The sequence below is a fragment of the Myxocyprinus asiaticus genome, chromosome 15 (genome assembly GCF_019703515.2).
Source record: "Myxocyprinus asiaticus isolate MX2 ecotype Aquarium Trade chromosome 15, UBuf_Myxa_2, whole genome shotgun sequence".
In the NCBI taxonomy this organism is placed as follows: Eukaryota; Metazoa; Chordata; class Actinopteri; order Cypriniformes; family Catostomidae; genus Myxocyprinus; species Myxocyprinus asiaticus.
Genome location: NC_059358.1, coordinates 20309004 through 20336526, shown reverse-complemented (window position 1 = coordinate 20336526; position 27523 = coordinate 20309004). Strand labels below are relative to the sequence as shown.

The 27523-nt window shown below is 40.1% G+C and overlaps 1 protein-coding gene across 2 annotated transcripts; it reads right to left on the bottom strand.

Annotated features, from left to right (window-relative positions):
- Positions 1-109: 109 nt before the first annotated feature.
- LOC127452965 (tumor necrosis factor, alpha-induced protein 8-like protein 2 B) lies at positions 110-26199 on the bottom strand. Of its 2 annotated transcripts, none has more exons than XM_051718896.1 (3): positions 26001-26199; positions 5061-5380; positions 110-808 (listed from the first exon to the last, which is right to left on the bottom strand). In XM_051718896.1, the coding sequence occupies exons 2-3, from the start codon at positions 5376-5378 to the stop codon at positions 566-568; spliced, it is 561 nt and encodes a 186-aa protein (XP_051574856.1). In that variant the 5' UTR covers positions 5379-5380; positions 26001-26199; the 3' UTR covers positions 110-565. The 2 variants fall into 2 exon arrangements, with proteins under 2 accessions (XP_051574856.1, XP_051574857.1); XM_051718897.1 differs by having other exon boundaries at positions 26005-26199.
- Positions 26200-27523: the final 1324 nt, after the last annotated feature.

Sequence of the window (27523 nt, the reverse complement as noted above, 5' to 3'; positions counted from 1 at the left end):
TAGATTTGTCTACTGTACAGTGTAGTAACAAGCTTCTAAGATTTGTGTATAATGGCCATAACAAAAGGGTAACACTAGATGGGAGTGTATAAAGAGTTCCAAACTAAAATTTGTTTGTGTGTTCATTATTTGGTTGTCCTGAGAGGTAAACATTCCGCTCAAATATGTTTACAGTTATGGGTGACACAGTCTTGTCTACTTTACAGCAGAGTGATAGAACCTCAGTGGTTAAACATTGTTAGAAATAAGTAGTCTAGGAAAACCTCCATGCAACAGCTGGAGTTTTGCAGATAAAATATTTGTTCAGATGAAAATATTTTTAAATTGATCGTTCTGAGCTCATTTATGCAGTGATAGTGGCTGATATCAACTTGTGTTATTGAATGGATTTGAATATTCAATATAATCACAGCAACATTATTTCAAATGTTGAACTGAAGTCCAGTGCTCTTGGCCAGTCCACAATGTTCTCATATTCTGCCTCTTTGGTTGCATTGTACGCAGTTTGAGACCACAGGCGGCCCCCATGCCAATCCTGTAAAAGTCTGAAAGTATTTAACTGTCCTCATAACGTCCCGTCTTCCAGTAGTTTGTTAAGCCCATTGCAGATTTTGGTCAGGTGGGGCTTGAGAGGCCCAGATGGGCTGTACAGCTGGGTAAGGAGCTCGGGGTCAGAGTAATGGTTAAAGACATGGTTGATGCGTCCATGTGATTTTGGTGTGAGGTGAGTGTTCACAAGCTTCAGCAGCATGTCCCTACACTCTTTCAGGATTTCTGACATAACTGCCTTGTCAAATGTGAAATCAACCTGAAAGTAGCAAAGAGAAGATACTTTAGTCAGCACGAAATACATTTAATCTATATCTGACAAATCATCCTGCTGTGTTCAGCATCATTAGTGATTTGGTTAGGCAAATACATAATCACATAATGGATTAATTGTGAATTCATGTAAAAGTAAAAGCAGAAGAAAATAATAAAATAATGGTTGTGGAGAGAGTAGTAAAGAGATCAATCAGCTAATCAGTAAAGAACTTTAAAAAGTAAAATATGTTGTGAAAACAAAATTAAGAAATAATAATAATAATAAAAAAAACTATAATAAATGGTTTATATTGTGATGGAACACTGCATTTTGTATTTGCTAATATTTTATGCCAGAATTCAGTAATTTCCATGTTTCAAAAGATGTAGGCTGAGTTCGGAATGGCATACTATCAATAATACTCTTACTACTTCTGCCATATGGGTCTATGGCAGAAATAGTATGAGTAGCATGGTAGAAGTATGCAATTCCGAACTCAGCCGTAGTCTAAGCCTTAGATGGCACACCTATGGACAGCCCACAGTCCATGCACTAACTGTCTGAGGCAAATTGCACACAAAACCAAGAAGGATATAGCTGCAGGCAGAGCTCCAACAAGGGGCGGGAGCTCCAAACCACAAGCAAAGATATAAGCCGATGGTGGATGGTTAACACCATCGGGCCGAATGGTTCTGAGCATGGTACGGAACGATTACAGTAGCATTTCCACTTGAGCACAGTTCGGCACGGCACGATTATAAACTGTTCTTGCCCGTAATTCTCGGCATGGTTAGCTAACCGTACTCAACCATGCTGGTGGGATGACTTTAGTACGTGGTGACCTTCCTTTTTGCGTTAAGGGCCATGTCTTTTCTGTGTATTAACAGAGTAAAACAAGCAGTTCTAAAAACTGGAATATGCAATCATCCTCCACTTCATGGCCCTGTGGTTGATGACTTTGCCACATGGTGTGAGGATGCATTCTTAACAGTTTTTCTCAATAGCTTTGGCTCTTTTTTTTTTAAACAGTCTTAACATTCTCTAAACTGTAAGTGCAATTATCACAACTGTTTTATTGGACATCACAACTCTATTGCATGTCTGCAAAATGTAGTAACTCACCCAAAACATTTAATTCATGCTTCAAAACCTAGTTATTGTATCAGTAAATTGGCCAAAGCCACCAAAATGAAAAGTTTTTTGTCATCATGTGAGCCGTACTGCTCAAAATGTTTAGATGTTTTTTCACCATGGCAGTCAACCCTGGAAATGTTTGTTATATACAAATTTAATTTTTGTTCTTCTTTTTTATTGACACTGACTGCTTACTGTGCTATACAAGAATGTCAGTTTTGTCTAACTGAATGCTATTGTGTATCACACTGAACTTTTTAGATACCGATTTCAACAGTAGGTAAAAGTTTACTGGGAAAAGTCAATACTGTACAATGCTGTAGTACACAGAAAAAGGATATGTACATTTGTATGTATACAGTAAATTTATTTTTGTAGCAATGTGTTACATGTAAACAGCAAATTCACATTTGCATGTCCATATTTCCTACATGTAAAGTCATATAAAGTGAACAGAAAATTGCCACAAAATGACATCATGCAAAAAACAATAAATTGTACCTCCTCACAATACGTAACACTACAAGTTCCCATCTTCTTGGTGGACATCCTGTCGCTCTTGTTGGTCTGGCCAGAGATTTAGCAGACATCACAAACATTCCATGTCATAGATATTTATGGAATATACATGTATGTCTGACAGATTTTGATAATTGAATGGATAATTTTGATGGCTCACACGATGTAAGAATGTTTAGAAGTTGTGAAGAGTGACAATTTCACTGAGAATCAACTCATCAGTTTTGATCAGCAAGCCATGTGCATTTAGTTATTGTGCAAACTGTAGACAATTGTACTTACTCTTTTGCACACATGTGCCAAAACAATTTGCTTAAATGAATAAGAAATTCAAATCTGGTGTGAACAAGAAACTAATTGTTCAGAGATTTGAACTTATTGTTTTGAAAAAAAAAATTCTCATTCAAGAATTGAACCAAAGCGATTGAGGAAAACTGTAAAACTAAATGTTCTTAAAACCAAAGAGATGAATATTGATTTTAATCACAGGAGGCATTTGTCTCAGCTACAGCAAACCACTATTTGGGGAATGGGGGTTGAGAGTGTTAAACAGTATAAGTACCTGGGTACCATTTTAGACAATAAGTTGTCCTTTTCTCCAAAAATTCTGTGCAACTCTGTGATCTGTGCAAGATGGGACAGCAAAGATTGCATTGCTTGAGGAAACTCAGGTCTTTTAATGTGGACAAATCACTGATGTGCATGTTTTATAAATCTTATATTGAATCATGTTTATCCTTTTCTCTGCTGTGTTGGTTTCCTGCCATACATGTTAAAGACAAGAACTCCCTTGAAAGGATTGCAAATCAGTGCAGTAAAATAAACGGGAAGAAGCAGACAAGCCTGATTCAGTTATACCAAAGGCAGGTGTTGTTTAAAGCCCAGTGCATAGTGTTGGATAATAACCACCCAATGCACAATGAGTTTCAAACCCTCCCATCTGGCATCCATTTCAGAATACTCATAATTAGAACAAATCAGTTCAGACATTCTTTTATTCCCCCCATTGTTTTTAGAGTTATTGTTATTTGTTTAAAATGCTGCAACCAAATTGCCTTTGGGAAATGAAATAAAGAGAACTGATAGTGCACTCGCTCCATTGTTTACCTCTCACACCATCAACAGATGGATCTGTTACAGACATTCCCTTTTTGAGAGTTCATGGCAAATTTTCCGCAAACTTGCCGCAAATACACCACTAATCATTTTCATGTGCAAATGAGCTTTGCAGAAAACTTACGGCAAATTGTCCATTGTTGCCAAAGGTTTGCTGCAGGTTCACCACTACCGGTGAAGAGCTGCAAACTTCTGGCAAACATTTGTTGCAAATCACAAGCTCATTTGCATGTGAAAATAATGAGTGGCAAATTTGCAGCTGGTTTGCCAGAAATTTAGATTTTTTGTAAGGGATCTCCTGATTTCAACAAACCATAGTGGAAAAAGAAACTGTAACTGCGCCAACTGGCCCAGATCGGCACGGAACTGTATGGTTTTGAGATGAGAACTGTTCAGCTCGATGGTGGAAAAGTGGCCTTAAAGAACCCCTAACCTAACCGTTTCCCTAACCGTGTGTGGAAGTCATTTTGTGCCCCTTTAGGAGTTGGCGCAACCCCCTTTTGGAGTAACCCCGCCCCTTCTGGAGTAACCATGCCCTCTTTTGGAGATCCCGCCCCCATTTGGAGATCTCTGGCCTGCAGCTATGCCTAATTGCACAAAACTGTAAGATCTTGTCTCGATCAAATAAGAGGCAATCTGATTGGCTGATTTGATGAACTTCTGTGAGTAAAAGGTGAGTAAAAGCATACAAGTTTGCTAAGTTAGTAATGTTTCATTTGAGGAACGTAGTAGCTACTAAAGCAGATATCCACAAGCAGAATGTTAGTGTATGCATTCAGGTAGCGTGGCATGAATTTCGTCATCAGCAGTGCTGAAGTAGTGCAAGAAGACGATGTAAACGGCCGTGAACAACAGGAGAAGAAGGTGGAAACAACAACAGTGGATGTGCACATCAAGAGCGCATGTGTGATGAGGTCAGGAGATAAGTGCATTTATATAACTCGAGTCTGAAAGACTATAAAAACATCTTTAAAGGGTCTTAACTCCTGAGGAGAAAGTCAGGTGTCCCATAGCAGTTGTAGTGTACATGTGTCAAGAAAGAGCCTGTGTTCATCCACACAGTCAAATGGAGTATACTTTAAAAGACTAGAGTGTTTGACTGTAAGCTTACATGTAAAAAAAAAATTATACTTTGGTTTTAGTCAAAGGTCTGACTACACAAGACTGTAAGCCATCAGTGGTCATAGCTGGTTGGTGGTATTATCTCTTACAGTCATGTTTGCAATTGTAGAATTCACTGACAGGTGTGGTAGCTTTTTATCTGAATCAATGTCTGATTTTTCTTTGCTGCAGTGAAGCCGCCAATCAGTTGGAGAGTCAAAACTTCAGACAGGTCGCTGATACATTTCATTAATTGATTATTGACTTGTAATTGATCACTTGATTTATCGTTGTTTTAGTAGCTACACGTCCATCCAGACATTTCATGAGAGATATAAAACTCAAATAATTCTGCTCAAAGGTGTAAGGTGCAGGTGTTGTTTACCTCGTGGAAGCTGATGGCTGTCATGGTTCCCTGATGCAGTTTCTTTTTGAAGGTCTGAGCCAACTTTAGCTCCTCATCATTGAATCGATTGTGCCTGAAAAGGACAGCGATCTTCACCACCACTTTAATGAGATCTTTCACCACTTTCTGGGCCACCGAGCGGTTTCCAGAGTACTCTTTTGATACACGGTAAAGCTCATCTAGAATCTCACTGCTGGTGTCATCGATGAACATCTGCACCACAGACTTGCTGGCCATTTGGCTCAAGATCTTTTTCTGGGCCTTCAGAGCCATGTCCTTGGAGTTGAACGTCTCCATGCCTTAAGAAGCAAGAGATTAACAGTAATTCAAGATGCTAAGCTATAATATTTATTGTTTTTATCTCAGTGAACCTCCATACAATTATATGTAACTACTATATGAAGTGACTTCCTCAATAAAACATGATGAATCATGATTTAAAAGTATTTTTAAAAGATTAGCATTTTTACTGGTTGCTCCTCAAGCATGACACATAACAAAGCAAAACATTCATGTACAGAGTCAACCATTATCCTCCCCAAGAGCCCTCCAAAAATGCCAAATAGCTGCCCCGCTTTTTATCAAACAACTCCCGGTTGCCTAGCTTTCTATACGACACCTCTTCAAATGCCACCACCCTACCCATCTCTGTGCACCACTCCTGAAATGAGGATGCTCCAGCCAACTTCCATCCCCTAAGGATGACCTGTCTGCTGATCAAAACACTGGCTAGGACCCAATTTTTGATGTACTTATCCCCTATATTAATGACCGCCCCATCGCCTGAAATACAGAGTCTGGGGCAAAATGAAATATGAGTGCCCAATACATCACAGATAAAACTCTCAACCCTCAACCAAAATTTCTAGATCTTAACACACCGCCAAAAAACATGGGTTGTGTCCCCATCTTCTGATTGGCATCGCCAGCAGGTGGGTGTGTCTTTAAGACCAAGCCTATACAATCTAGAGGGGGTCCAACAGAATCAATGTAAAATCTTAAATTGCATAAGGTGCACCCTTGCATCTCTAGATGTAGACTTGATGTTTTTTTTAATCCTAGCCCACACTCCCTCCTCCAATACCAAGTTTAAATCTTTCTCCCATAATCTCTTGAGAAAAGTTGTAGCTCCGTCCCCCCTTTTTCCAAAATCAGTAATCACCACTCCCAGAGTATCTGCCGCTTTAGGGGAGTGTATGCTACTCCCAGAAATAGTACAAAGCAGGTGGCGCAGCTGTAAATACCTAAAGAATTGAGACCTGGGAATCCCAAAATGTTGAACCATATTTTCAAAGGATCTCAACACTCAACCGAGTGTATTAAACTCCCTCACAATCCACTCTGTCCAAAACAGAAAGGGGACTTATTAATACATAACTTTGGGTTCAGCCATATGCTGGAAGCAACATTTAAATAAATGTCCGAATTAAACACTCTAGACACTTTTGTGTCTAGACTTTTGTGCAAATGCGAGATAACATCATGGTTACTTTCGTAACTTCCGTTCCCATATGGAGGGAACGAGATATTGTGTCAATGTAGTGACACTAGAGGTCACTCTTGGGAGCCCCAAACACCTCTGCTTTTTTGAAAAAAGGCCAATGAGAATTGGCGAGTGGAATTTGCATGCCACTCCCCTGGACATACGGGTATAAAAGGAGCTGGTATGCAACCACTCATTCAGGTTTTGTGCTGAAGAGCCGAGACCAGGTCGTGGCCATTTCAGCGGGTAGTTCAGCATTGTGGCAAGAGGGACACAATGTCTCGTTCCCTCCATCAGGGAACGGAGGTTACGAAAGTAACCATGACGTTCCCTATCTGTCACTCACTCGATGTTGTGTCAATTTAGTGACACTAGGGGTCCCTATACAAGACGCTTGAACTGGCAGTGTGTGATGGGCAGACCGCTGTGTGCCTCGTAGTGCTCCAGAGAAGCGGGTCTCCTCGCCCCTGGGTTGCCTGTCTTGGGGGTGCTTCGAAGCCTTCCTTGGGTTGTTAGCGGCCAGCCGCGAGACGGGTGGCATCTGCTTCCTGCTTCCACGCCGGAGCCGGGCCACGGGTGCGGGCTGCGGCGGAGCCAGTGTTATTGCTGCAGGAGGACGCCCTTGGCGATGAGCAGACAGGGTGCAGGGTCTTAAGCCGCACCGGGGCAGGATATGTTGTAAGGCCTGTGTCTGCTTCTTCACTGCTGAGAACTGCTGGGCAAAGTCCTCGACGGTGTCACCAAACAGGCCAACCTGGGAAATGGGGGCATCAAGGAACCATACCTTGTCTGCCTCTCCCATCTCGACCAAGTTGAGCCAAAGGTGGTGCTCCTGGACCACCAGTGTGGACATCGGCTGCCCGAGAGACTGCGCCGTGACCTTCATCGCCCGGAGAGCGTGGTCGGTTGCCGAGTGCAGTTCCTGCATCAATCCCGGGTCAGAACTACCCTCGTGCAGTTCTTTTAGCGCCTTGGCTTGGTGTACTTGCAGGAGAGCCATGGCATGCAGGGCGGAGGCGGCTCGTCCAGTGGCACTGCAGGCCAAAGTCATCAGGGACGACGTAAACCTACAGGCCCTGGACAGGAGCTTCGGGCGCCCGCGCCAGATGGCGGTGCTCTGCGGACACAAGTGCACCGCGAGCGCCTTATCCACCTGGGGGATCACCGAATACCCCCTGGGCGCTCCACCATTGAGGGTAGTGAGAGCGGAGGAGCTGAGAGACCAGGACCGGACAGCAAAAGGTGCCTACCACAATCTTGTCAGCTCCTAATGCACTTCCGGAAAGAAAGGGACCGGGGCGGGGTGTGGCCGTGGGCGGTGCCCTGAGCCAAGGAACCAATCGTCAGGCCGCGAGGGTTCAGGGGAGAGTGGAGGGTTCCACTCTAGCCCAACACTCGCGGCCACCCGGGAAAGCATGTCCATCATTTCTGCGTCAGCCTGAGACTGGGTGACCATTCCCAAAGGAGGAAGCCCAGCCAAAACCTCTGCGTCAGACTGGATGAGCCCGCTCTCCGATGCTGTGCTCGATAACTCATTGTCTTCCCGAGCTCTGAACGAGAGGTCGAACTCGACCTCGAGATCGAACTCGCCTTGTCCGAGTGCCCGACCGGGGCAAGCGAGCATGCTGGGTAATGGAAGGTCCGTGGGGGGATACTCGGCGGAGGTGGTCCCATTGATGTCCCCAAATCGCCCCCAGTGCTAACCGACGTGGCCTCAAACCCGTAGGTAGAAGGACCGGTGCGGGGAGCCAAGAAAGCAAGCAAGCTTACGAAAGCAAGCAGCGACCGCAACGTTGCCATGGTCATGTTCTCGCAATGAGGACATGACACATCCACGAACGATGTCTCCGCTTGGGCAGTGCCCAGACACATAAGACAGCGATCGTGGCCATCAGAAGCCGAGAGATAACGACCGCAACCAGGAATATCACACAAAGAGAAAGGCATCTTTAAAAAGACGTTCCGTGTATGCCGCTCTTTTTGTGAATGAAAATACACTCTTTTAGAATATACTCTCTTATTTTCGCTCTGCCAAAGCGCCCAGGGGCGTTCTCTGCACTCCACGGGTGCAGAGGGGGAGAAGCTGCTGAAATGTGCCGTAAATCCAGCAGTTTTGAGGTGCGTCTTTGGAGGGAATTGAATTCAGTGCACTGAATACAACCACTCGGCTCCACAGAGAAAATCTGAATGAGTGGTTGCATACCAGCTCCTTTTATACCTGTATGTCCGGGGGAGTGGCATGCAAATTCCACTCACCAATTCTCATTGGCCTTTTTAAAAAAAAGGGCTCCCAAGAGTGACCCTTAGTGTCACTACATCGACACAACGTCGAGTGAGTGACAGATAGGGAACGGTTAACTTCTCCGGTTAGTTTGATAGAAAGGCTTTGCAATGGCGAAATAGGGGCAAGAACTTCCTGTTCAATACAAAACCAGGGAGGGGCTCTCTCAGGTGGAAGCGACCAATGAGCCAAATGTCTGAGACCGAATGCATAATAATAAAACAAAATCTTGGGGAGGCTTAGCCCACCTTTGTCAATCTGCCTATGCAATTTACAGAAATGTAATCTGGAATGTTTACCATTCCAAATGAAGGACTTCACTGTGCTATCAAATTGCTTGAAATAAGAGAGGGAGACATCTATAGCGAGAGATTGTAGCAGGTAGTTGAATTTTGGAATACAATTAATTTTAATAACATTAACCTTCCCAATCATAGATAAATGATAAATGTAAGCCCACCTGCCCACATCGCTTGAAAACCTTTTTATTAAAGGGTCAAAATTAACTCAACACAAATTTGCTGGGAATAAAATACCCAAATACTTAATGCCCTGTTTGGGCCACCGGAAGGCACCCGGCTGAAAAGCTGTTACCGGGCAGTATGCTGACAGAGACAAAGCTTCAGATTCAGACCAATTAACTCTGTATCCTGAGAACTTAGAAAAAGAATTAATAATTCTGTGGAGGCAAGGCATAGATCTAGTAGGGTCAGAAACGTATAATATAATATCATCTGCATTAAGCAAAGCTTATGCACCACACCTCCTGCCACCACCCCTGGAAAATCATCCTCCTTTCATATCGTGGCTGCTAATGGTTCCAGGGCAAGCCAGAACAATAATGGGGAAAGAGGGCAATGCTGCCAGGTGCCCCTATCCAGAGTAAAATAATCTGAAATTAATCCATTTGTTTGTACTGCCGGTATCTATAAAGTAACTTAATCCATCCAATAAAAGTATTCCCAAACCTGTACATTACCAAAATCGTAAAAAAATATTCCCATTCTACCATATCAAAAACCTTTTCGCCGTCAAGTGAGATGGCAGTGACCAGAGTCTGATCATACGCCACTGACCACATGATATTGATGAAATGCCTAATGTTATCAGAAGAGCTACAGCCCCGAATAAACCCCACCTGATCTATATGTATAAGAGATGTCATAACTACTTAATCAGTTAGCCAACATTTTTGACAATATTTTAATGTCTAGCTGGATCAGGGAAATTGGACGGTAACTCTTACACTCACTTGGATCTTTGTCCTTTTTAAGAATCAGACTGATCCGGGCTTGTGTCATGGTTGGCGGAAGCTTTCCATTCTTTAATGATTCCGTATAAACTTCTAGCAAAAGTGGAGCCAGTTCTGTAGCATAAGATCTAAAAAGCAGTCTGGCCCCGGAGACTTGCCTGTAGGCAAGGCCTTAATTACCTCACCAAGCTCCTCCAAGGTTATCTCAGAATTAAGATAATTTTTTGTTTAGGAGGTTCTAATGGTTCCACAAAGTTTATAATATCTTCATCAGTAGACGAAGACTTGGAACTATAGAGATCAAGATAGAATTCTTTAAAAGCATTATTAATATCAATGGCCAAGGTAAATATTTCACCACCAGCAGATTTCACTGAGGGAATGGTAGAAAAAGACTCTCTCTGTTTTATATATATCTAGCCAGAAGTTTCCTTGCCTTGTCCCCCGACTCAAAGTATGACTGTCTTGCCCTGAATAGCCAAAACTCCACCTTCCGTGACAAAATAGTATTATATCTGTACTTCAATCTGGTAAATTCCAGAGTCCATTAGACGACATTCGGCGCTTCAGCTCTGCCTCGGCACTTTTAATATTCCCTTCCAATTCCACAAGTTCTTGTGCTTTGGATTTTTTGGTGAAGGAGGCATACTGTATGATCCGGCCCCTAAGAACCACCTTAAGTGCCTCCAAAGCCTCACCCACAGAGGATACTGAGGACCAGTTGGTCTCCATATAGACACTGATTTCAGCCTTTAGCATTTGTTGGAATTCAGGATTTTGCAAAAGGGACACTTTAAAGTGCCAACTATATGAATTCTTTTCTCCGTATGTGGCAACACCTCTAAACACACCAGGGCGTGATCTGAGATTAAAATGTTTCCAATTGAGCAATCAACAACAGATGAAATGAGGGACTTAGATATATAAAAAAAATCTATTCTAGAGTAAAGCTTATGTACTGATAAAACATTTATACTCCTTACCAGATGGGTTCAAAAGTCTCCAAATATTGGTACGATCAAGATTTTTACACATCCTTTGAAGTGTTGCTCTAGCGGGCTTGCACACTTTTGCTTCACTATGATCAAGGACTGAGTCCATCAAAAGATTAAAGTCTCCTCCCAATATTATATCATGAGGGGTGCCAGCGGCTTGCAACATCCCTTCAAGATCTATAAAAAAGCCCTGATCATCAACGTTAGGTGCATAAATATTAGCCAAAATAAGACTTTGTCCCTGAATTTCAGCTAAAACAATAATGACTCTTCCTAATTTATCTTTACTCTGAGAAATTTGAATTGTAGATGTTTACTTATCAGCATAATGACTCCCCTGCTCTTACTTGAGCCAGTACTATAAAATTAATGCCCACCTCAAATCTTCCCAAATTTTTCAGCTTCCTGCGGAGAAAGGTGCGTTTTTTGAAGAAACACTATATCATATTTCTTACGCTTAAGAAAAGAAATAAACTTCCATATTTTTATTGGGTGCCCCAACCCATTCACATTCCACGTGGAGAGAGACAATCCACTCATTTGACATTTTTACATATAAGAAAAAATAGATCGCGTGTCAAAAACAAGATTATAAAGACCACATTCCAACATTAGTGCAACCATCAAAACCTGAAGATCCCCCAGAACAAAACAAACAGAAAAAAGAAAAACATGTGCATTAACCCTGCGCACAACAGCGCCAACTGCCGTCCATCCCTCCAAACTCAAACAGTCCATGCACGCCTATGAGAACCCCCACGACAGCCTTGCCGTCGGATTGCTCAAGTCTGGTTTTTCTATACAAATTTTGTGAGACAGAATTACACAGCAAAAGATAATCTATAAAATAAACTCCAGCCAATAGGTGGACAAAGCACAAAGAGCGTGTAGATTCATCCATGAAACTGTCCTGAAGGTGTGTTACTTTTCAAAATAAATTCCAGCCGATAGGTGGACAAAGCACAAAGAGCGTGTAGATTCATCCATGAAACTGTCCTGAAGGTGTGTTACTTTTCAAAATAAATTCCAGCCGATAGGTGGACAAAGCACAAAGAGCATGTAGCTTCATCCATAAAACTGTCCTGAAGGTGTGTAACTCCACAAAAAAACTCCAGCCGATAGGTGGACAAAGCACAAAGAGCGTGTAGATTCATCCATAAAACTGTCCTGAAGGTGTTACACTACAAAATAAACTCTAGCTGCTAGGCTGAACCAGCACAAAAAAATGTGTGCAGTTTCCTCAAACAGTCAAGCGAATGTTCATTGAGCCGGACCACTCGGCTGCAACATGAGTACAACAAGATGACTTATTCCATTGACTTTATGAAGGACATTGTTTGCTGTGCGCATGTGAATGTTTTACTATTCTCAATTTGGCCAGGAATATCAGTGCAAAAGCGACCTTCCATTGATGTAAACGTTTCTTGCATTCCTTGAATCGATCACATTTCTCTCTTGTTGAATTCGCAAAGTCTGGGAATAAGAAAATGCTGTGGTTCTTCCAAGAAAGCCTTCCTTTACTCCCCGTCTCGCGTAACATAAGATCTTTATCGGATGATCTCAGAAATTTGGCCAGAATTGATTGGGGCCTGTCTCCTCTGCGGATCGCCGAGCAGGAACCCTGTGAACTCGCTTGATTTCCAGTTTATGGCCTGCTATGTCGAGCAGATTCGGAAGGAGCTCATCCAGGAATTTCACCATATCCTGTCCCTCTTTGCCCTCAGGAATTCCGATGATATGGATGTTATTCTGCCGGCTACGGTTCTCCATGTCCTCCAACTTCACACAGACATGCTCCAAATCCACCTTGGTCACTAGCGGATTAGCAGATAATTCCCTCTCCGATGACTCCAGGTAATCGACCTGTTTCTCGACATCACCCACTCTTGTAACCACATCAGTGAACTTCGCCTCCATGGCAGTGATCGATCGATGTATCACAGTAAGATCCTCCATGTCAGCAACAACCTTTGTCAGCATTGCCGACATTTCAGCATCTCTCACTGCATTTCCCACACCTCCCCGACTAAATCGGCTCCCAGACTCGCGGCCTGCTCGAGGGCGTCGGCTTGAGCACGTAAGTGTCTTTTAATATCTCCAGAGCCCGAGGATTTTGAATTCTTTGATATATTGTCCTCCTAGGACAGTTATGGAACAGAGTGTATGTCATTAAAAGTGTTAAAACTAGCAAAGTATGCAGAGCTCGCCATTCACACATCCGATCCTCGCATGATGTAACGTGACTCGATTTAAAAGTATTTAAATAATATGTAAAATGGCACATGCCTATGACTTAACCCTACAATGCAAAAAGGGAGTCAAATTGACCTGATGTCTGATGAAACATTCTCATGTTTCAGAAAAAAATAGTTTTTTTTCTATCATTTCTGCAAGACTGCATAAAGCAGGTCAAAATTACCCATATGCATTTCCTACAGAATTTTGACTTCACGTGGTATTTTTTATAAGTTTTTACAACTTTTTACAATTTATGACAGATAAATTTTGAAGCACTGACATTCAGATATTTTAAATGATATTTTAAATAAATTAGCTAACAAACTACTAGAGCTAATACAGGTAGCTAGCACATTTAAGCTACTTGGTACGTTTTGTCTGGAAATACTGTATTTTTTCAAACTTTTTTGAATACTTAACAGATTTTGAAGCATAGACTTTGAAATATTCTAAAGCTAGCAAGCAGACTATTAGCAAGTTAACTATTAGCATAATAGACTCACATTTTCAGCAGAGAAGGCTTTGGAAATGTTCAGTGAGACACCCATAATGGCTTTGGAGTCAAAATCAGAGTACTCAGATGACGATGATCCAGACTACAGACCAGGTTGTGCTGGAGATGACTGCCATTGTGACAAAGTATTGTGTAGTTGTTTTGTGTTTTAATGAGAACCAGATGAGGTTTAGAACCTTCCAGTGGAGAAAGCTGTCTGCACTATTATATATTTTGAATGTGTTTGTTATTAAGGCTCAGAAAGAGTTGGTTCAGGAAAAGCTGCAATTATTTTAAAGAACACTGAATTTTATCTTTTAATTTTAAAACATTAAAAGTCAACAAATAAACATGAATTGAACATTAAAACCATTGTGAAAGATCTAATTCTTAAATTCTTGAAGATAAAGATATTAACAAGAAATCCACTGAAACAAATAGGGGTCATTTTGAGCCTCTTTTAATGCATTCATGTAGGTTTTTTTTAACGCATTCTAGGGTAACACCAGTTTTCAGAATCAGAATAAGCTTTATTGCCAAGTATGCTTACATATACGTATAATAATATAAGTAGACTAAGCTGTGTATTGCACATAATTATTACTCAGTGGGGCAGTTTTACCTGTTCATGAGATGGATAGCCTGAGGGAAAAAACTGTTCCTGTGCCTGACGGTTCTGGTGCTCAGTGCTCTGTAGCACCGTCCAGAAGGCAACTGTTCAAAAATGACTGCTGAGTAGAACTGTATCAGCAGCGCCTGTGGCAGGTTGAACTTCCTCAGCTGGCGAAGGAAGTACAACCTCTGCTGGGCCTTTTTCACAATGGAGTCAATGTGGGTCTCCCACTTCAGGTCCTGTGAGGTGGTAGTGCCCAGGAACCTGAATGACTCCACTGCTGCCACAGTGCTGTTTAGAATGGTGAGCGGGGTCAATGTTGGGGTGTTCCACCTAAAGTCCACTATCATCTCCACTCTTTTGCACGTGTTCAGCTCCAGGTTATTTTGACTGCACCAGTGAGCCAGCCGTTCAACCTCCCTTCTGTATACAGACTCATCGTCATCTTGGATGAGGTTGATGACAGTAGTGTTGTCTGCAAACTTCAGGAGCTTGATAGAGTGGTCCTTGGCGGTGCAGTCATTGGTATACAGGGAGAAGGGTAGTGGGGAGAGCACACATCCCTGGGGGGCACCAGTGCTAATCGTACATGTGCTGGAAGTGAATTTCTCCTGTCTCACTAGCTGCTGCCTGTCCATCAGAAAGCTGGTGATCCACCGACAGATAGATGTGGGAACAGAGAGTTGGTGTAATTTAGTCCGGAAAATATCAAATCAAATCAAATCACTTGATGATGGTGCTGAAAGCCGAACTGAAGTCCACAAAAAGGATCCTTGCATATGTCGCTGATCTGTCCAGATGTTGCAGGATATGATGCAATCCCATGTTGACTGCATCATCTACAGACCTGTCTGCTCGATAAGCAAATTGAAGGGGATCTAGAAAGGGTCCAGTGATGTCCTTCAGGTGGGCCAACACCAGTCTCTGAAATTACTTCATGACCACAGACATCAGAGCGAAGGGTCATGTAGTCATTTTGGAGATGTTTATGAGTGGATGTCAATAGGTGGGTTACAAACCACGTGCAACAAGTATAAACATGGTTTTGTGAATTGAATTATTGGCTGCTGATAATTTTTATATGTATAATTGTAAGGACACTTTTTTTTACAGTGTTGGGCTGCCAGTTAATGCCCATTGTAAATAATGCAGTGTCCTGTAGCAAATCCAGCTGAGAGCCACTGCTTTTTAAAATATACTTTATGATTTACTGTACATTTTCTTAGTATTCACTTCTCTGTTTGCATGTTGTATGTTGAATGTCAGCCTAGGATAAGTCCACCTTAGAGTCCTATCAGGGAAATCCCCTTAGAGTCTTACTTCAACACTTGCTCATCAGGGGGAAGCTCATGCCATATAAAGCTTCATCATTACCCACACATGTCATAAACAACACTAATTGTTCTCAAGACTCTTATGATGTGTCATCACGTACAGCCCTAAACACTCATGTCTACACAGACACAGTGACATTGAAACAGCTATGATCAGTGTATTCCATATAATGCAGAATATTTCATAATAATGCCAGTGTTTAAATTCAGATGGCAAAAGGTATAATTAGATAAAATATAACTTCACAGTTTCATGAAATAACATCATTTGTATGCACTTACTGTATTTCATACAGTTAGGCTGTAGTGTTTGGAAATTCGAACACAGCATAGCTTAAAATTGCTTCAGAGTTTGTGCAGTCAAACGTGCAAAGACAAGTATTGTATGAGAGATTGGCTCATTGCATAGTACTCACAAGTTCCTACATGAATCTACAGATTGTATCAAGACATCTCTGTGCTTAGAGAAATTCTTCCTTTCTTTAAATTTTTTGGTCTATGGATTTGATGATTGCATATTTGTGTCCCTTCTTGCATAGAGTGCAAAAAGCCAAGATGTTCTTTTCATTGTTAATTAGCTTTTTGTTTAGCATTTATTAAAACTATGAGCTACGTAGATTAGAGATGTGCTCATTACTTATAGCAACTCCATTACTAATAAAATATCTGCAAAGTATATCAGTGTACAAATGCACTGTGTGTTCTTTTAAAAGAAACAAGACATGCAAAAAAAAAAAAAAAAAAAAAAAAAAATGGCAAATCTCTGGCAGATTTTAACAAATCAGCATTTTATACACTTCGGTGGAACTGTAGCAACAACAAATTATACAGTACATGTATTTCTTACTCAAGGTGGTGCTGATGTTTCAATGATTCACTTGATTTTCATTTGACATTGCTAGTTGACGAAGAAGCAACATGGAAGTAAACTATAGCAAGTGTAACATATAATTATAATTTGGTTATTGTCATTTTGGTGTACTACTGAAATTATGTACAACCCCAATTCCGAAAAAGTTGGGACAGCATGACAAATGATAATAAAAACAAAAAGGAGTGATTTGTAAATTATATTCACCCTTTGCTATATTCAGAGCACTACAACTACACATTATATGATGTTTTACCATGTGAATTTCATTGTTTTTTTAAAATACAGTAATACAGTAATTTCAAATCAGATGATTGCAACACGCTCCAAAAAAGATGGGACAGTCGAGTGTTTACCACTGTGAAACATCACCATTTCTTCTAATGACACTTATAAGGCACTTGGGCACTGAAGACACAAATTTGTTAAGTTTAGAAAGTGGAATTTTCCCACATTCATCCATTATGCTGGTCTTCAGCTACACAATTGTACGGGGTCTTCGTTGCCGTATGGTGTGCTTCATAATGAGCCACACATCCCCAATTGGAGAAAGGTCAGAACTGCAGGCAGGCCAGTCTAGCACCCACACTCTCTGCTTACACAGCCATGCACTTGAAATCCGGGCAGTATGTGGTTTGAAGTTATCCTGCTTGAAAATGCAGGGACGTCCCTGGAAAAGATTTTGTACATATCGGTTTGCATTAATGGTGCCTTCACAGATGTGCAAGTTACCCATGCCATGAGCACGCTGATAACAGCTTGGATGGTCCTTTTTCTCTTTGGCCCGGAGAACACAGCGGCTGTTATTTTTATTTTTTGAAAAAAAAAATTCAAAAACTATTTGAAATGTGGACTCTTTGGACCAAAAAACATGCTTCAACTGTTCTACTCTCCATCTCAGATGAGACCAAGCCCAGAGAAGTCGGCAGTGCTTCTGGACAGTGTTGATGTAGGGCTTCTGCTTTGCATAGTAAAGTCTTAACTTCCATCTGTGGATGCAGCAGCGGATGGTGTTGACTAAAAAAGGTTTACTAAAGTTATCCCAAGCCCATGTTCATGATATTCATTACAAATAAATTATGTTTTTTAAGACAGTGATGTCTGAGGGATCAGAGATCACATGCATTCAGAAGTGGTTTTCGTCTTGCCCTTTATGCACCGAGATTTGACCAGATTCCTTGAATCTTTTAACTATATTGTGTACTGTAGAGGGTGAAATGCCAAAAATCCTTCCTATTTGTCTTTGGGGAACATTGTTCACAATGTGCTGGATCATTTGCTAAAGCATCTGTTGGCAAAGTCTCGAATGATCCTTGTTCTTGAAGGACAAGGCTGTTTTTGGAGGCTCCTTATATACTATGACACAATTGCCTCACCTGTTTAACATCTCCTGGTTCACGTTATTTCAACTCGTCAAATATATTAGTCTTAAATTGCCCGTCTCAGCTTTTTAGAGCGTGGTGCAATAATCTGTTTTGAAATTACTGTACATTTTCAAAAAACATTGAACATCATATACTGTAATGTATAGTTGTATTGCTTTCAATATAGCAAAGGGTGAATATAATTTACAAATCACTCCTTTTTATTTTTATTAGCATTTTTAATACTGTCCCAACTTTTTTCAGAATTGGAGTTGTAAATTGTACATCTATTTAGACTCAAAATGTGGCTGAGAAAATACATATGTGTAGCGAATGTGTAGCTTATGGGTTATGAGTAGTTCAATATGTGTTTAGCAGCCAGTTGCGTCTCATGAAATTTCAATGTGGAAGTAATGAATCCTGTTCTGTTTGCTGCATCATCTCTTTGATATATAAAAAATAAAACATCAAAATATATCAGAATATATTCTATTATATTATTAGGAGTCCAAGCATGGTGCAGGAACCCTATTGTATTCGTACTGATTTTCTGTTTATTATTATTATTAGTATTTATTATTCTTTTTCTGCCTTAAAAGTGTCTGGGCATCAGAGACCGTAAGTCGCAGAGACACCAAACTTGGTGGGATGGTCAGAAACCCCCGCCCCCCCCCACTACTCAGGCACCCACACACACACCCGTCGGACACTAGGTGGTGCTATAATAAGCATCTTTGCGTTTGTGGTCATAACTCTGGAAACGTAAGGGCTAGGATAAAAATTATTTTTTCCTTTGAATCCTTGAGACACAAAATTTGGTATGCATCATCTATGGAACCTCCTGACAAAAAGTTATCAAAAGAATTTTATTTCGTCAAAGCGTTGTGAAGATATAAGCCAACGAACTGGTCAGGCATCGTCCATGTAATCGAAATTGACCTATATCTACCAAATTAAAAGTCCAAACGTAGCGAAACTTGATACACATAGACAAAACGACATTCTGAGGCTGCACGCCAAGTTTCGTCAAATTCCGCCTATAGTGTGCGCTACAACTGAAAAACGCTCATAACTTCGCAGCTGTATGATCAATGATGTTGAAAATTGGTTTACATCTTCTGTGGCCCAAAGGCTAACATATCACTCAAATATCACTCAGAAAAATCAACAAACATGGCCGCCAGCAGTCAATCAAATTTCAGCAGCTAATAACATCAAATCTGAATGACCGGACATTACGAAACTTGAGATATTCATACACAGTGTCAAAATGAGGCTGTGTACCAAGTTTTGTGAAAATCGCCACAAGGTGGCGCTATAACAAAAACATTTACATTTTTGCTAATTACTCTGCATCTGAGCACATTAAAATCAAAATGCTATTTACCTCTAAATCCTTGCATCAAGTCCTACAAAATGTATATCTCAGATTTATTTCATTTTATAAAATATTTCTGCCATTCTAATTTACTGAAAACCCTACTTTTTTAATCAGATCTTCACCAAACTTGGCCCAGGTCAGCGCTAGACCATGCAGGCAAAAAGTTATCAAAATAATTTTGATCCATTAAATCGTCTAGAAGATACAATCCAATATATTTGACTAGTGTGGCCCATTATGACTAATATTCCTGTATCTTGTGTGCACAAAGGCCAAACTTCACAAACCTGTGAGTCTAAGGCTTTCATAGGTGTATGAATGCATATAAATTTATTTGAAGAAATGTGGTACACTGACAATGTCTTCTGACTTTTATAATATTAGTTTGCAAATAAATCTGTGATTTCCAAAATGATTATAGATAATCAAATGTCACCTTAATTTTTACATATCCTAAAAATATTGAAAACATATTTGTCAAGTTGCCAGACATGATTAACTGTCACATTTTTTTAGGGATATGTTTACATATGTCTGGAATTATATTATGTGTTTATTTTTCCATTATCCCCATTTCTGTCTCATGTCATTTCTATATGGCTGTGTCCGAAAACTGTAAAATGCTGCCTTAAAACTAGCCCAAAAGTGCCCCATAGGCATACTATGGCAAGGCTCTTTGAAAAGACAATGAATTTTGTGGGATCATATCTCCCAATCAGAATGTGGTAGAGACATAGGGGCAGGCTCATTTCACTCGGGCTACCAATCAGTCATTAAGTATTATCTTGGAAATGGCATAGCCATGACCTAGCAACCATTTACGGCACCCTAGCAACCACCCCTTAGACTTCCATTCAAAATGGCTCAGAAGGGTATCTTCAGAACAGAATTTTGTAGACACTTGGCGATTGGATCTTTTGAGTCAGGTTAGTAATCAGCCAATAAGAATCTCTCTGGTCACAGGCTAGCCATGCCCTAGCAACCATGTAGAGCACCCTAGTAACCAGCCCTATTACTTCCATTAAAAATGGCTGAGAGGGATATCTTTGGAACAGAATGGACTACAGACATGACAGTTGGCTATTTCACTTGGGTGAGCAATCAGTCTTCATGTATCCACTTGAAAAACTACTTCGCCATGCCCTTACAACCATTTAGAATACCCTAGCAACCAGCCCCATTGACTTCCATTCAAAATGGCTGAGTGTGATATCTTTGGATCAGAATATCCTAGAGAAATGATAGTTGGCTTGTTTTATTTGAGTGAGCAATCAGACTTCAGGAATCACCATGGAAACTACTTATCCACACCCTAGCCACCATTTAGAGCACCCTAGCAACCAAACCCTATTGACTTCCATTCAAAAAGGCTGAGTGATATCTTTGGATCAGAATGTCCTAGAGAAATGACAGTTGGCTTGTTTTACTTGGGTGAGCAATCATTCTTCAAGTATCATCATGGAAACTACTTAGCAATACCACAGCAACCATTTAGAGCACCCTAACAAGCAAACCCCATTGACTTCCATTCAAAATGGCTGAGAGTGATATCTTTGGATCAGAAAGTCCTAGAGAAATTACAATTGGCTTCTTTTACTTGGGTGAGCAATCAGACTTAATGTATCTACTTGAAAAAACTACTTATCCACACCCTAGCAACCATTTAGAGCATCCTAGCAACCAAACCCCATTGACTTCCATTCAAAATGGCTGAGAGTGATATCTTTGGATCAGAGTGTCCTAGAGAAATGACAATTTGCTTGTTTTACTTGGGTGAGCAATCAGACTTCAGGTATCATCATGGAATCTACTTAGCCGTGCCCTAGCAACCATTTAGAGCACCTTAGTAACCAAACCCCATTGATTTCCATTCAAAATGCTTAGATGGGGATCTCAGGATCATAATGTCGTAGAGACTTCTGGTTTTGTTCATTGGACTCAGGGTAGCAAGGAGCCTTTTGAGTATCACCTTGGTAACAGCCAAGCAACCAGATGGGATTACACTAGCAACCAAGTAACAAATCACATATCTCTGCACCAGAACATCGTAGCGACATCCGGTTTCATTCATTTGTCTCAGGGTAGCAAGTAGCCTTTTGAGTATCGCCTTGGTACTGCCTAGCAACCAAATGCGGTTACTCTAGCAACCAAGTAACAAATCATATTTCTCTGCACCAGAATATCATAGAGATTTCTGGTTCATTTATTGGACTCAGGGTAGCAAGGAGCCTTTTGAGTATCACCGTGGTAACTGCCTAGCAACCAGATGCGGTTACCCTAGCAACCAAGTAACAAATCACATATCTTTGCACCAAAACATCATAGCGACTTGGGTCGTTCATTTGACTCAGGGTAGTAAGGAGCCTTTTGAATATCACCTTGTAACTGCCTAGCAACCAGATGGGGTTATCCAAGCAACCAAGTAACAAATCATATATCTCTGCACCCGAACAACGTAGAGACTTCCGGTTTCGTTCATTTGAATCAGGATAGCAAGGAACCTTTTCAGTATCACTTTGGTAACTGCCTAGCAACCAGATGGTATTACCCTAGCAATCAAGTAACAAATCACATTTTTCCCAATTTTCAACAAATTTAGTTTAGGCAGGATCTGTTCTGTCATTTTGTATTATTTGTCATCCACTGGATAATTTCTGTCAATTCAGATAATTTTGGTTATTTCTTCACATGTGCTTGGACCCCGATGATTGCCGCTTGCGGCTATATTTTCTAATTGTCTTTATATATATATAAATACACTATATTGCCAAAAGTATTCGCTCACCCATCCAAATAATTGAATATTACTTATATATTAAGATGTTCATAGATTGGAGAGGTGCATATTGTGTTCAGTTATACCTGGCAAGTTGAGATATGAACAGCTTTACCTCAATGTGATATATAAATGGATTTTCGATGTTAAACCCCTAGCTGAAGTGTAAGGTAACTTGAGGTTAGGTCAATTCCTTAATATTATAACTCCACAGTCCCATGATTGCTTAATTTGTATTTCCATGAGCTGAAATGGCCTCCTGTATCCTCTCTTCTGACTGAAAGGTTTGCCGTAGATAAGGTAAATATTTAGCATTCCATAGATGACTCCAGTGCTTTGCCTGGGGCTCTGAGTGTGTGTTAACATGTGTGTGTGTAGATAAAGCCTAAGGGATTTACAGGATGTGAGAAATCATGTTGTTCCTCCATCCTGGAGATCACAGTAGTCACCCTGTCATTACCATGCAGCAAGTCATAGCACAAGCCCTGGTGACATTACTGAAGGGACAGGTCAAAACCTGCTTTTGAGCTGCATTGGACTTTAGCTTCTAGCTGCTTGCTGCCCACTCTCTCTTTTTTAAATTCAGAGGGGACATACCTGACTTTTACAGTAAACTTTATAACAAATGGAGAGTGTGGAAAGTCCTGTTTTATGGGTGAGTGGGGGAGAAGTTTGTTTCTGTTTGGCTCTAGGCTAGTTGTGCATGTTTCAAAGTGATTAAGAGAAGGTCCAAAGCCTATGCGCTCACAACTGGCTTTTGGGACATCATTACTTAGAGTAAATCCTTACTTCTCAAAGTCTCATGTCTTTAAGAATTAGTTCACCCTCAAATGAAAATCTTGTTAATATTTTCTCACCCTCATGCTTTTCTAAACCTGTTGACTTTCTTTGGTGGAACAAAAAAGCTAAATGTTTAATTGCCCTGGTTGCTTTTTTCCATGAAATTACAATGAATGGGGAGGCTTTCAAGCTTTAAAAGGGACACAAAGCACCATAAAAGAATCATAAAATAATCTTAAGTCTTTTGAAACAAGATGATAACTTTGTCCGAGGAACATACTGACATTATTTGGTAAAAATCTTGATATTTGCCCAAGATTACCTTGGCACATTTATATAAGTTAATGAGAGAAGTGGCATTGCCTGAATGAGTTGTTAAAATTCTCGAGTAACTCTGACTCAATCATCCTGTTGCAACTTTAAAGGAAGGTTCTGGGTTCAATACAATTTAAAATGAATGGACAGCATTTGTGACATAATGTTGATTACCACAAAAATGTATTTAGACTCAACCCGCCTTTTCTTTAAAAAAAAAAAGCAAAAATTGAGGTTACAGTGAGGCACTTACAATGGAAGTCAATGGGGACAATTGTTGGAGGGTTTAAAGGCAGAAATGTGAAGCTCATAATTTTATAGAAGCATTTACATTAATTCTTCTGTTAAAACTTGTGTATTATTTGAGCTGTAAAGTTGTTTAAATCGTAATTTTTACAGTAATTTTAGGGTTTTAAGGTTTGTTGACATTACATCGTCATGGTAACAAAGTTGTAAAACTGGCTATAACTTTACACAGAAAAGGTTAGTAAGCAATTTTGTCACACTAAAAGCATGTTTACATGCATATCCTTTATGCCTTGTGACTATACTTTTGAAACAGTGAGCATTTTAACCTTTACAGACTGGCCCACATTCACTTCCGTTGTAAGTGCCTCACTGTAACCCAGATTTTTTCTTTTTTTTTTTTAAAGCAAGTAAAAACGCTGACTACCACACCTGGAGTCGCTAGTTCGAATCGGTAACGCGCTCAACAAGCCTCGTGATTAGATGTGCGGATTGACTGTCTCAGATGCGGAGGCAACTGCGATTCGTCCTCCGCCATCCGGATTGAGGCGAGGCACTATGCCACCACAAGGACTTAGAGCGAATTGGGAATTGGGCATGCCAAATTGGGGAGAAAATGGGAGAAAATCCCGCCCCCCCCCAAAAAAAAGAAAAGGAGGGACGAGTCAAATTAAATTTCTGTGGTAATCAACATTATGCCACAAATGCGGTCGACTGAGCTTAACTTGTATTGAACCAGGAATATTCGTTTAACAGCTCAGGTGAAGATTATCAGTGAATAACACCTAAAATTTGTGTCTGTTCTGCACAATACTATTAAATCAGTTCAAGCACACAAGTCCTTTGGGTAACTTTTATAAGACTTTTTGGTGCTTTTGTGACTTTTTTGAAGCATTAAAGCTAGTAGTTTAAAATAATTGCATGGAAAACAGCAAACAGCTGTCTTCAGATTAGGGCTGTCACGATTCTGAAATTTCGCTGACGATTAATTGTCAATCAAATAATTGCAATTATGATGATTAATTGTCTGTTTTAGGGCTATGATGATTAATTGTCTCTTTTAGGGCTTTCACGATGAACTGTCATTAATTAATTATAAACACAGCCAGTAGTGGATTTAGGCATGGGCGACATGTGCCGTTGCCCAGGGCGGCATCTTGTGGGGGAGCGGCACGAGGCACCCACAAGGTTATATATTTGCCAAAAAATTCCCTTATTTGGGCATTAAAATGTGATTGGAATTTGAAGTGCAAAATATCAAATCAGAAGATCAAATAAACGCGATCAGACAGTTATTTAATAATCGTGACAGGCCTACTTCAGATTTTCTCCTTTGGTATTGCACAGAAGATATAAAGTTATATGGTTTGAGAGTGAGTGAATAATGACAGAATTTTCAGTTTTGGAAGAACTATTCCTGTAATATGCCCCCTCCCACCCCCCCTACTTTTTTAATTATTTCTACAACTACACTGACACGACACGACTCTGTGTGTTTAAATGTTTCCCTCTCAAAATCTCTGCACAGCACCTGGACAGACAGATCTGAGTATGCTGTGACATTACTCATTGTGCAAAACTTTCCGTTTTACACAATACTGCCTTTCGCTTTCAAAGTTTACTCTGCTGACATTTGTATTGAAAGTGAGTGAAAATTCCAGTGTATTGGCTCTATTTCTAATGTTAACATTCTTCTTTTATTTTTCACACAATCTCAACAGTTGTTTTGTGAGGTGATCAAGCCATGTGCACAACTGATCGTAAAGAAAGTGAAACTTCTTGTTTGGCACAGCTTTTTACCCAGATTTTTTTCAGTAACACACATAAGAGCTCATCTCTCCTGACTGTCGCTGCCCCAGCAAGACTCACAAAATATCTGCTATGAGTTCAATGAGGTTTGGACATTTTTAACACTGGATACTTCAATATGTGGAAGTATGATGGAGTTATAGAGGTACAGTATGATATGCTTTATTTCATTTCAATCAGCTCCACTAAAAGGTGTGCTTTCTTTAAATCGCTAGAATCTAAATGGCTAAAAATAATTAAATGGCTAAAAAGAATCTAAAAAGACTGAAGAAACAGTATTAATTTATGGGGATTTTTAATGAATGGTCCACCAGATGAAACATCAACTAACCCAGTTTTTCAGATGTTTAACATGGAAGTGGTTAAAAAAAAAAAAAAAAAAAAAACAGGTTTCAACTTGAAATTATTTAATTTATTGTCTACAGATTCCATGTATTTGAAAGTGGACACTTTACAACCAAAGCAAATCTGTTAACATTACAAGTAACTCTATTGGTGATGAGATAAAAAAAATAAAAAAATAAATCTGCATCCTTTTATAACAGCCCGTGTAACAATGTTCCAGGTTTTTAAGTTTATAAGTTCACTTTAAGTAACATCAGCCCTTCCTTTGCTCATGTGTACAGTATCGCAGTTGTCTTAAATATGATGGAGAAGAGGGCAGAGGTCAAGACCTTGGAGAACTCACCTGCCTTTTCTCTCGTTCACTCTCCCACTTCCTTTTAAACTCTATCTCCTCTGCCTGCGCCCAGATCAGGTGGTAAAATCCAGTGCTCATCTGATGAAATAATCTCCCTGGACAGGTAAAAGCAAAGCAAAATCTTTTACACAAACTCTTTCTTGTGCTGACACCACTGTAACAAGATAATTTGACTTGTACTTCCTCGAGGAACTAAATGTATAAGACACACCCCTGAGTGTGCTTGTCTCTCTCTCTCTCTCTCTCTCTCTCTCTCTCTCTCTCTCTCTCTCTCTCTGTCTGTCCCTCCGCCCTGTCAGTGTGTTAGCTGCTGACATGGTGCCTCTGCTTGCCCTAACAAGTGCAACCCTTGTAAAGAATTCAGCAGTAATCCTGAATGCGACCCAGTGAAAGGGGAGGTTTTAGTCTCTTTGTGATCAGTAGAACCTGTATGCAGCCACTGTCATCACTATCATTGCATGTCTTTTTCACTTAACAAAAATTAAATAAATAAATAATAATAAAAAAATATCTATCTATTTATCTACATATATCTATCTATCAATACTGAAGTAAATAGTAAGTAAATAGTTTATAGTATATAGTATCTACTATCTACAGCAGCTGATCACACTCTCTGATCTGTACGGTCAACTCTTCATCAGACAGAAACAAATAAAGTGGGTTTTTTTTATGTTTGCTCTGTGATCAGTGTCTCCATCTGTCTCATCCATAAAACCATTGCTTTATAAACACACACACACACACACACACACACACACACACACACACACACACACTATCCTTATGAGGACTCTCCATAGACATAATGATTTTTATACTGTATGAACTATAGGATCTATCCCCTAAACCTCACAAAAAAAAAAAAAAAAAACAAAAACAAACCTAACCCTCACAAAAAACATTCTGCATTTTTACATAAAAAAAACCCCCAAAACAAAAAAAACATTTTTTTAAAGCAATTTGAATTATGGGGACACTAGAAATGTCCTCATAAACCGCATTTATAGCATAATACCCTTGTAATTACCAGTTTGTAACCTAAAAAAGAGTCCTCGTAAACCACCCAACCCCCCCCCCCACACACTCACACACTCTTTGCATGATCTGGACAGTTATTTGTTTACACATGAAAAAACACACAGAAATCCCATTGATTTTATGCAAATGCAAGCAGCTCCTGACATTTTAGTGATTGTCTGGCTGTGCTTACAACTGCACTGGAGGGTTAATATATTGCTATAGATTTTTGACTAGTTAATCAACACATCAAAAATCTATATCTTGCAGGTAGGACAACTTTTCCTGTTATCAGGCAATACAGATGCACACAAACTAATTAGGAGTCACTGATTAGCTTAAGATTTATCTTACTCTGTTTATACAGAAGAACTTACTTAGTAATAATTGTTTGAACAAGTTAATAAATACACATAGTTTTACTACATAAAGGTAGTCCAAACAGTCTCAGTTAAAAGTATGTTGTGGATTGTTGTTAAGAGTATTATGGA

Coding starts and splice junctions, on each gene's coding strand:
- LOC127452965 (XM_051718896.1), bottom strand. CDS start 5,378: ATGGAGACGTTCAACTCCAAGGACATGGCTCTGAAGGCCCAGAAAAAG. Junction 809..5,060: donor CAGCCATCAGCTTCCACGAG/GTAAACAACACC, acceptor TGCTACTTTCAG/GTTGATTTCACATTTGACAA.